Source organism: Patagioenas fasciata, chromosome 1 (assembly GCF_037038585.1).
Source record: "Patagioenas fasciata isolate bPatFas1 chromosome 1, bPatFas1.hap1, whole genome shotgun sequence".
NCBI classification, from domain to species: Eukaryota; Metazoa; Chordata; class Aves; order Columbiformes; family Columbidae; genus Patagioenas; species Patagioenas fasciata.
In genome coordinates, this window is record NC_092520.1 from 125307052 (window position 1) to 125318949 (window position 11898).

General features: G+C 38.6%; 1 protein-coding gene across 8 annotated transcripts in view; it reads left to right on the forward strand.

The window, feature by feature from the left end:
- EPHA6 (EPH receptor A6) overlaps positions 1–11497 on the forward strand; it is a 492663-nt gene extending 481166 nt beyond the window's left edge. For all 8 annotated transcript variants that reach the window (XM_065853097.2, XM_065853115.2, XM_065853107.2 and 5 more), the window contains 3 exons: positions 2793–2986; positions 5977–6126; positions 8989–11497. In XM_065853097.2, coding sequence (XP_065709169.1) covers positions 2793–2986; positions 5977–6126; positions 8989–9103 — 459 coding nt within the window. In that variant the 3' untranslated portion in view covers positions 9104–11497. The remainder of the gene's footprint in view (positions 1–2792; positions 2987–5976; positions 6127–8988) is intronic.
- Positions 11498–11898: the final 401 nt, after the last annotated feature.

Genomic DNA, 11898 nt, shown 5'->3' on the forward strand with positions numbered 1-11898 from the left:
GGGAATATTTGAGTATACTTTAAAAATGTGCTGGTATTAATTAGAAATTATAATTATCCGAGTACCAGCTGGCATTTCTCTTCATACTGAAATGTTCCTTTTGAACAAGAGAGGAAACAAAATGTACTGTAACTTCTTTTACAAAGATATAGCAAAGTACAGTATGTCAGAGAAAATACAATGTCTGGAAAATTGCAGTTGCTTTTGGGTTCTTTCCTGGATAGATTATTTCTGGAAAAGCTCATCAGCTCTCTATTGTCGTGTTGAGCAAACGCTATATGTCTCAAAAGAGTAGAGAAACTTTCGCTTTGCCTTGAAAACAAACTATATTTCCTGAATCCACCATTTGCAACATGTACCACTAAATGTAAAGACTACAATATCTGCATTTCTGGGCTGCTAAAGATTGCCTCTTCAGTGACAAGTATCAGCTAAGGTATACCCCACATTGTAACAAGTACCTATATTTTATGAAGCCACTTTTGACAAACTACTTGAAATACATGAGTTTTGACAGTTTTGTGATGAAAATTTCATGTACGTGGGGTTGAATTTCACCCATCCTGAGTCTGTAACAGGAGCCATCTGGGGGCATATTCATTGTTAGGAGGCAAGGCTTTGGAGGAAATACCTGTCAGGCAATATGATGGTATTTTTTCCTACAGCAGTCATTTTGGCTGTTCAGATTTTGAACCATTGAAGTAAATCCCAGGTACGAAAATAAGTAGCCAGAAAGGCAAATGGAAAGATTGACATATATTTTACCTCTAGATACATATATTGACATATAATTTACCTCTAGATACCACCTCAGCATTTGGATGGCCAGTCCAATCTGCACATATGGGGCCTGTCAATACTCAACAGGCACGTAACATTCAGAGATCTTTATGGCGAGTAATGATGCCTTTGGAGTTGCCTCAGCTTCCTGGTGCTGTCACGGATGGGTCTGAAACTTCCCCGTGCAAATCCAGTTCCCTGGCACATTGCAAACACTTGTTTTTCACACATAGATGTTTCTGCCAGGGTATAAGTGGGCTACACACTGTAGGACCAAGTTACTTCATTTTATAAAACTCAGATGCCCAGCTGTGTACAGCTACAAGAGGCTTGTTCCATTCTCTGCCATGCCATGAAGGGGAGCTAAGGTCCTAATATAGCTTCATTACTCTTATTTATTTGCATCATGCTTGCAGCATAAGTATTAGGCATTGCTAAACAGAGCCAACAACATTAATTCAGAATTCAAAAAGAGAATGAGGATATATTCCAGGATAATAAGATGTAATATATTGAAGCTACAGCTAGTGCTATAAAACATTGATTTGCTGTAAACAGTTTAATGTACCCCCTTCCAGCTGCATTAATAAGTCTGCAGTATGTACATATATTGGTGTGAAAGTGATAAATGTGTCCTTAGAACGGGTAGAAATGCAGTAGGTATGTTTCTCATAAGTGCACTGCGTTATTACAAATTTTGTATACAATTATTTGTACTTTAGAGAACATTTAGCATTGACTGAATTTTTAAGTGGAAGAGTTCTGTGTGTTTGGTAGGGTTGGCTTTTTTCCTAGCTTTGTTCTTGATCATCCATTTACTGTCTTTCCATTACTCTATATAAAAGAAATCCTGACTGTGTCATTCCTGTCATCATCTGCACTGCTGCCACCACTCATTGCAGAACCTAGTAACATTTCCTCTCTTTTTTAAAAATCTTACACAGAATGAATCCAGCCAGCTCTTCATGGACCATATATACTTTTGCTATGTCCTATCACACAGGGCTGCTAATGTCCTTCTCAGACCATGTTTTTTGTTACCGATGTTACTAAAAAAAGTCTCTCTTCAACTCTGATCAAATGTAATTTTTCATACAAGTGATTTATCTGTGGTATCAGATCTGTTTCTTTCCAAATCCTGACCAAACACATTTTTCCACATCTGCTGAATCGGAAAGTTGTACTCACTCTAGGGTATATGGTAGCACCACAATTTTATTAATTTCTGTTAAGTCATAAACAGCTTGGGCATCCAGGTTTCTGTGCAAAATAATGTTGTGCTTCACTGTAACTTGGTGTGTGGGACATTGCCTGAATTAATCATACTCTAACATCAGCAGAAACAGCAAGCAAACACCAAGTAAAGTTTCCAGGTGCTGCATTGTGCATTTGGAGTGCTTGATTGTACAATGTGTTTCAAAAAGATGGACCCAATTTCAAAGCAGTATGTTTCACAATTGCAATATGTTACACAAAAATTTACAGTTTAATGAGTTACCAAGTTTTACTAACATTTTTATAACCTTTTTATAAACTTATAAATCAGATATAGTGATTTCAAATTGGGTCGATCTTTTTGAAACACCCTGTATTGTCACTTCGTCGCACACTAACACTTTGTCAGGACATAAATATTAGAGCATCCCAATAAGCAGCAGCCATACAAGGCTGGTTTGTGGCCCTGTGACTCCATTCAGTACAACATCAACCTGCAGGTGGATAAAAAAGATAGTGATACTGGTTAGTTCTTTCCTCTCCTCCTCCTTTCTTGGCTGTTTGAAGAGGATGTCCGGAGAGCCTAAAAAAGTGCCTGCTGTGTTTCACATGCCTACAAAACACTTTGCATCTCCTCTCATCACACTCCTGCCAGTCCTGATTCCCTGAGTGAAGCCCCAGCAATACATAAAGTGAAGGTGCCTCTGCCATTAATTATCACTGGTTTCTAATTGTCAACTTTACACTGTTCTTTCAGCATTTAATATCCAGTGATCATATGCATTGTATTTCTTTAGGTTATACTGTCCATTGAAGAAGGCTACAGGCTTCCAGCACCCATGGGTTGCCCAGCTTCTCTTCACCAACTAATGCTTCACTGCTGGCAAAAGGAGAGGAACCACCGTCCAAAATTTGGTGACATTGTCAACTTTCTAGACAAACTGATCCGCAATCCGAGCACCCTTCATACCTTAGTGGAGGATGTACTTGTGTAAGACTCCTTTTGGTACTTTTTTTTTGTAATGGATGGTGGCTATCATTAGATCTTTTATGGCATTAAGTAGGGGTTGGAGAGAGCAGAAAAGTTCTAAATTCATGAAGTTATGGGGGTTCAAATAGCTCTAAGCCTCTTTTAAGGATTGCTTTATTGTTAATGAACTGTTGTATAAGGACTTGCTGATGACACTAAACAGAGTGGGGAAGGGGACACTTTGGAAGGGAGAGCCACCCTGCATAGCCCTGGATAGGCTGGAAAAGAGGGCTAAAAAGAACCTTATGAAGTTCAACAAGGACAAGTGTAAGGTCTTCCACCTTGGAGAACATAGTCCAGGAGTGCAGCACAGGCTGGGATCTACCTGGCTGGGGAGCAGCTCTGTGGAAAGGGACCTGGGGGTCCTGGCGGACAAGCAGCTCAACAGGAGTGAACAGCAAGCTGCTGTGGCAAAGAAGGCCAACAGGATGCTGGGCTGCTTTAGCAAGGGCATCACCAACAGAGACAAGAAAGTCATTATCCCACTCTTCTCAGTGCTTGTCAGGCCACAGCTGGAACACTGTGTTCAGTTTTGGTCCCTGCTATGCACAAAAGTTGTGGACAGGCTGGAGAAGGTCCAGAGAAGGGCCACAAAGATGATCAAAGGACTGGGAAGCCACCACAGAAAAATGGCTGAGAGAACTGGGCTTATTCAGCCTTGAGAGAAGGCGGCTTAGGGGAGACCTTATCACCATGTTCCATTATTTAAAGGGTGGCTACAAAGAAGATGGAGACTCCCTATTTACAAGGAGTCACATGGAAAACATGAGGGGCAATGGGTACAAGTTACTCCTGAAGAGATTCTGATTGGACACAGAGGGAAATATTTCATGATGAGAACAATCAGCCATTGGAATAATCTCCCCGGGGAAGTGGTGGATTCCCCAACATCAGACACTTTTAAGATTCAGCTGGGCAGGGTGCTGGGCCACCTTTTCTAGACTGTACTTTTGCCAGAAGGCCTGGACCAGATGATCCTTGTGGTCCATTCCAGCCTGGTATTCTATGATTCCATTACTTTTTTTTTTCCTCAAGTCATGCAGGTTGTATTAGGTATTTTTCTTTTTTTGTTTTGGTTTTTGCTTGAGCTCTGTTTGTGTGTTGTCTATCCTTAATTTTGTGAATCTCTTTGTTCGCTTTTTTGGCTCTTCTCCTATATGCTAGTATTCTCTTTGTAATTTTTTTCTCTGTTCAACAGCCTGTCTCTCCATCTGACAGTGCCCAAGCAATTTCTGAACTGCCTAGGAGTAATTCCCCACAGAAAGTAGTTCTGTCTTAGCTTGTTAGATCTGTATTTATCTGCAGAAAAATGGCAACAATGACCAAATAAGTGATGGTGCTATTAACATTCCACAAAAAAAATTATTATTGATGGTGTTGTCCAAGGTTTTTTCCATTCATAATATTACAGAAATTAATGCAGCCACAGGAGAAGCAAGCCTGTGGTGGAAGAATTTCTCGATTTTTCTGTGCTTATTAATCCATACTGTCCTTGGATATCATTTGAAGGCAGTGAAGGTCCAGGTGGCCTCACTGTCTTCAGTAGCTGAAATTCACCTTAAGATAGAGGTGCTTTCATGGAGACCCCCCCTGTGTTTCTAAAGGGTTCTCAATGCCTGGGGGGGTCTTGCTGAGAACCTCAGTGGTTTAAGATGTTTTTTAATATGGTTTGAAGAGGGGCTGAGCAACAGGGAAAAGACTGAGGCTGGTATCTTGCTGTCCCTGTTTTCTTGCAGTCAGGCTCTTATTGAGCTCACCTGCTTGGCAAAGTTTCTCCATTCATCTGGCAATGCTTGATGCAATCAATCTGAATTATTATTGTGTTGCTCTTAACTTACGAGCTTGGCAGTTATTCTATAGAATCATATAGTCATAGAGTAATTCGGGTTGGAAGGGACCTTGGTAGGTGTTTAATTGAGGTTTCTACTTAATAATGTCTCCTATCCTGCCGTCTCTCTCTCTGTTATTTTGATAATGTGAATGAAAATCAGTGTGTTTAATGTATTTGAATATGTGCGGTTGAAACTCAGTATGTTAAGATACTAGGGTGTGTCGCTTCCTACAGTATACATAAGTTATGTTCCCTCAGTTAATGTTGGCTGGCTTTTGCTGCCTAAATTTTCATTTTCAATAAATTACATCTTTCTCCTAGAGGCTATCATAAAGCTTGTATAAATAGCAGTGTGCTTTTTCTGCATTCTGTTCCTACAGTTTCTCTACACAAAATGTACAAAGTCAATGGAAGTTGTGAGCCCTCATCAGTGTGACACACAACAGAAGACTGGAAATGTATGCACCAAAATTGGAATTTTTTTTTCCCACCTGTTTCAATTGTGATAATATTCAGTAAAACAACTGAAACAGAAATTTGATTAAATTAGCTCCTTCATTTTTATTTGCTACTCTGTGTAATTCTATATAAAAGCAAAGATATAAAATAGTAATTTTTTTGCTTCTTTTAGGTTTTGAACACTGTAATCAAAGTGTTCCCATTGCACAATGGTGTAGCAATAAGGAGCCATTTGGGGGTTTTTTTGAAGAGTAATGTTAGAATAATCTCACAGTGTTTTAGTATTTTTAAATTCTATCTCATGCTAAATTTCGTTTGTCCTCTACTTTGGCTACTGTATTTACAAATTATTATCATCCTGAAGATTTAATATCTGTAAAGAAATGCTTTGTGGGAACAAAGAGAAGAACAGGAGGAGAGGTCTGTTCCTTGGCTTGTTACTGAGCTGCAGAGCTTTAAAAAAATGTATTGTTTAAGTACTGTAACTTGGCAGATTAACATGGTTTCTAAGTTTTAGACAACAGGTTAAAGAGATCTGCAGTTAAGATTTGACCTTTACAGCACAGGCTTCTCTCTCATTCCTTCTGCCTTCTGTCTACCAGACTAAACCAAGTGTCATACTTTGTACTGCTTTGGTAACCTTTACATTATGTTTTTTCAGAATGCCAGATTCACCTGGTGAAGTTCCAGAATATCCTTTGTTTGTTTCAGTCAGTGACTGGCTGGACTCCATAAAAATGGGTCAGTATAAAAATAACTTCATGGCAGCAGGTTTCACAACTTTGGATATGGTTTCAAGAATGAGTATTGAGTAAGTATGTAATCTGTTATCCCTACAGTGACTTAATCAATCTGAATTTCTTTGGATGCTGCAGTGATGTAATTATCATCATGTATGGAATAGTGCTTTCATTTCCTTTCCGATCTAAGCTAATAAGACAAATACAGTTGATTTACCAAAACAATGCAGGAGAAAGATGTGATTAAGAGATGCAGAACTGACATTTCATTCTGTGACCACACCAAACACTGCCAAAGGTCAAGCAGAGAACATTCTTAAATGTTTCTTGGGGAATCAGTTTTGATCTAGACCACTGAAATCAGTGGTAAAGATATTTTTTTCTTTGCTGTGAAAATCCTCAACCCCATGTCAGTCCTCATGGAAGTTGCTGCCCTTCTTCAACCATCTCTATCATTTTTTAAATGAAAACACTGCACCCAGTATATAGGAGTTTGGGCAAACTATGGATTAATATGGTAGCATAACAATACATTCTATTTTGTTCTCTATTGCCTTCCCATTAATTCCTAATCTTTTATTTGATGCTGAGACTGTCTGTATTAATAATGGTAGTGGTCAGTTAAAACTCAGTAATTTTACATGTGAAGTTAGGACTGGTTTTCTCCCATGTGTATCACTTTACATTCACCTACATTGAATTTTATCTGCTGCTTTATGGCCTAGTCACTTAGTCTTATAAGATCCTTCTGAAACTCTTTGCAGCTGGCCCTTTCCATTACTGCCCTAACAATTCAGTCTTAACTAACTGACTTCTTTGCCTCTGTGCTCACCTGTTTCTCCAGACCATTTACCCTGCAGGTTTCCATTCATGACTACATTGTAAAACCTGGCAGCTTACTCCTAACCTCCTGTCTTTAAACTGGTTATTTAGTCATGCAAACACCTGCTTATTTTCCCTATAAAGCTTTGATGAGGAATCCTCTCTAAAGATTTTTAAATCCAAGTAGGGTGTATCAAATGGATTGCCCTCATCCATGTATGTGCTGACTCCTGCATTGGAAACAAATAATTTTATAAAACAGACCTTCCCTTTGCAAAGGCATAGTGATTCCAGTAGATAATTTATCCAGGCATCCCATAATTCTGTACTTTACTATAGTTCCTGTTATGCACTGTAATGATTTCAGGCTCACAGGTCTGTAGTTCCCACATCTCCCCTGAAAACTCATTACTTTGCCTGGCACCACTCTCCATGCCTCAGGCACCAAGAAATTGTTAAGCAAGTGGAATAGAGCTGAAACATCGCTCTCTCACACCCCTGTTAGTAATTCCACTACTTCCTCCTTTAAGTCTTTTAAAACTCTTTGCTAAATATACTCTTATTCTGGAGGTGGGTTGTCACTTGGTTTTTAAGTTTGTTATAGAGCCTCTCCTGCAGTCACTTCAACTTCAGACAGATCCTCTGACAAGTACTCCATAAAGGTTCTGGCATGGGAGTCACTTCAATTTGTTCCACAGTGAATATCAACTGAAATAATTGGTTCAGTCTTCTGGAAGTGGCCAGTCTTGCAGTGATTTTTATACCCAAATCATCATTAGATTCTACAGGCACTCTGGCAGGTTTCGTGTACCCCAGTGAGCTTGAAAAAAAAATGTATTATGAGTCTTATTACTAGGTGTCTTTTTCTGGTTGTTCCTCAAGTTGTTTTTTTTTAGCCTGCCTTACTGTGCTTTTAAAGATAATCTGCCTGAGGTTATCATCTTTCCTAGTTTCTTTCTTTAGATACCACTTCAGCTTTTTGAAAGATTCTTTCTTCAAACAACCTCTGTTACCCTAAGGCTGCTGGAATCCTTCTCAGTTTTATCAGGCCTTCCTTGATATGTGCTATGCATCGTTCCCGCATTTCTAACACCACTCCCTGCTGTAAAGGTTTATTCTTTTAGTTGACCCTTTTTAGCTTCTAAGATGCTCAATATTTTTGCATAGTCCCTGCTGACCTTAAGTGTTGTGTATGATCCCCCATGTAGATGCTAAGCCCAAGTACATAATACTTGCTGCTTTACAGTGGCTCTTCATCTGGAAGATACAGAGCCAGGTATCTTGAACTGCAAACCTGAAACTCATAAAGGTCATGCCTCATCCTCCGGGCTCCTTTACTAGCTGTATCATCAAACCAGTTTTGAGGGTATCTAAACAAGTGGTATCTATGCTATGTCCCAGGGTGGGATTTGCACAATTAGATAAGGCATATCTGAAGTTTCCTGCCCTCACCACCTCTATGATCTTTCTCGGCATATTGCAGTTGTTGATGTTTATAGAACAACAGAACTAGTGGATGGTGCCAAACGCTGAGGGCTGGTGACTTCGTTCCTGCCAAAGAGTCAGGCTGTGTGGGTGACCTACCACCTCCAGGGTGCTGGTCTAGATGAGATGGAGGGAAATCTGGGTTGAGCTCTAAGATTCAGTGCTATTTTGATCTTGAGACCACCTCTCACCACCCAAATCATCAAAAGCACAGCCTCTGTTATTGATATTTCAGCCTCAGGACTGCAAAAGTGAGTGTATCAGCCCTGTTCCTTTGCAAGTGAAGTGGAAAACGTCTGCTACTAACATATTGCTAAAAATGGGCTATTAGAACCCTCCTCTTGGATTCTTCCTCAAGAGTTGGAAAAATTACTTGACCACTAGTATCACAACATATGTCAGTGCTCTAACTACAACATTTTTAATTTTTTTTTCTTATACGGCTGCCTTTAAGCAAATTTGGAATTGACAGGTGCAGAAAACTTGAACATTTGCAGTATTCTCGTATGTTCCAGTCAGGAAAATAAACTGTCCTGAAGCAGAGCAATTCATCATATATTTGTAGTCTTTTGTGTGCAAAAGACTTTACTATACTTGCATCCACGATGAAACTTTTTATCTTGCAGTGACATAAGAAGAATTGGAGTTGTACTCATTGGACACCAGAGACGAATAGTCAGCAGTTTACAGACTTTGCGGTTACAAATGATGCACATACAGGAGAAAGGATTTCATGTATGAAAGTACTAGAATCAACTGTGTTTTGTGCCTCAGCATTTCTAAAATGGAAAATATTCTCATTCTTCCCTTCTGCTCTTCCCAACTTCAAGAACTGCAGTCTCCTGTTCAGATTATAAAAGTACTTCTATGTTAATGCTTCCAAACAGGAATTTTTAATCACACTGCATAGCTCCTCTGCCAGTTACCTGCCAATAAAATCCTGGCCTACTGCAAGACTCTCACTACACATTGATGAATAACTCAGCATGGATGTGTAACTTTGTTTAACAGTATTCGGGAAACTTTCATGAACTTACTTGAAAGTAGTAATCTATTTGGCCTGGTGTGGCTTCTTTATCGATGTATTTAGAGTTTGCTGGTAGATCAAAAAGTATTTGACTTCTTTCATGTTCTGTGACCATGTAACTTCCAATACCAAATGTGCAATCAAGAAGAAGTTTGGCATATATATTTATTTTATCTCTTAATTAAATCCAAATGGATGGGTAATATTGTTACATTACTTTATAATAGTTTAAATGCTGGTAAGTTGGTGCCTCAAAATGTTAGTATTGTTTGCAGAAATGACTGATGATTTTATGTAGCGAGTTTTTGTTGTGTGAATAATTGGGAGGACAGTGAAAGAAATCTCTTTGAAATCTTAAGGTACTTGGGTTTTAATTACTTTAGCACTTGACACTTTTTATGCTTTAAATTTTAGATCAGTTTGGAAAACGTGTTCATCCTTGGGATTCTTCACCACTTTATAGCTTTTTTTTTTTTTTTTTTTGGTGGTACTCAGTATTTGCTTCTACTACATGGCAAGTATTCACTGGAAAACTGATTGTAACGTTTCCATAACCACATGTAAAACATGCTTGTCAGCTGTATCGTGGCCACATAGACTTCAGAAAGCTTTCTGTTCCAAAACTGCAGGCATGAACTAAGCATAGTTTCCACCAGTGGTAGTAGACCTTTGAGGGCCAGCCATCAGTGGGGTGATGTGCTAATTCCCGTGGGAGCAGGCCAGCCATATCATCCTCCAGTTGAGGGCAGTGGTACAACCACCAACTCATGATGGAAGTTACGCACTGCGGTATTTGGTCTTCTTGTACGTAGGCAGAGAAGGAGGTGTAGGACAGCAGTGTAATAATATGTTGCCTTGAGTCTACTTCTAACTGCTTTTAGAAGTAAAAAGCAGACTCTGTTGAAATGGAGCTCTGGTTACTATGGGCTGGATCTTCATTTAGTGTAAATGACATTGATGACCATTACCTTTAGAACTCTTCAATAGCCATATTTACATGCAAGAAAATGGCTGCAAAGGCCTAATGTAATATTTGTACCTCTCTTAAGAATTACAGCATTCATGTTTTATTTGGACAGCTTACACAGATGTGCGGGGCTACATTTCCAAACATTTGCATGAGATATGCGCTTCTGGAAACAGGGAAACAAGCGCGTGTCTGCGTGCTGTAGAAGTCACGCACAGATCTACATGCATGTCACATGTAAAATGGATGCAGATGCTTTTGTTGATTTATACATAGTTTGGAGGATGTTTTTGAGTTACGTGTCATTCCAATATACTCAAGCTTTACTACTCTTCTGTTAAAACGTGCGTTTGGGTAATTATTATAATATATGTGTATATCAAAATGAACTAAATACTTTATGTAATCATAATTATATTTACTGCTTAATTTACAGCTCGTGAATCAAAATGTATTTCCTCACTCTTGGAAAAGGCTGCCATTGTATACCAGTGGCAAAGAAGGAAAATCAGAAAGCAACTCCAAAAAGATTATGCTTCCAACCAGGTCACACAGTAAGACATGCTAGGCCTGATTCACTGTTGTCACTTTATGTTGGAATAACTGCATTAATTTAAGAGGGATGACAGTGGTGCACCAAGTAAATTTTCCTTTCTTTCATTAAAAAAAAAAAAAAAAAAAAAAAAGAATTAACTGAGGAACACGTTTTCTAAAGATCAGGATTCACTGGTGTTCTGCAATGCCAATTTAATGATCTTGTTTAATTAAGGGCAGTACCAATCCTATTCTAGCTACAAAGGTAATTTTGCCAGCATGAGTAGTGCCATTGAACTCAGCATGTACATTTAGCAAGATCACAGGCTGTCAGTGGGAAAAAAAAGCATTTGTTCTTTTCTGTGACTGTCACTTGAAAAATTCTGCCCCAGTTCCACATCTGAATAATTTTTTGGTAAGAGTTCTCTTATGGAAAGAAAACCACACTTACCTGAAGCCTTTTAAAAAATACTATCATCACAGCATAATTTAGGAGTTGATTTTCCTTTATCATTTTGTTATCCATTTTGCCTGTCATTGCTTTCATGGCCAACAACATGACATCTGTGCAAGGAGCCTCTCTAACAATTAAATACACTGCCAAGGAGGTATGAGTCTGTTATTTCTCAATGGGATTTCAAAATTACTCATAACTAATCCAAACCATGTATGTGCACTTTTAAATTCTCCTTCACATGTTTTTTTCATTACTGGTAGTGTGGATGCAGAGCGGTATGTTACATACTACTGAAAATATATTTTCAATAGAAAAAAAATCAATATTAAAACATGTATTAATCAGATATATTTTTTATATAACTAAGAGCTTGGGTAACAAGAAAGGAAAGAACAAGGTATTCTTTGGGTGAGGGCATTTATTAAAAACATTGTAAATCCAGGATTTCGTGGGTTTATACAGCTTGATTTTTTTGTTGCTCTTGTGGTGCAGTATGACACTTTCATAGTTATCTTGTTATCAATAGTTATCTTGATCAAATTTACATTTTC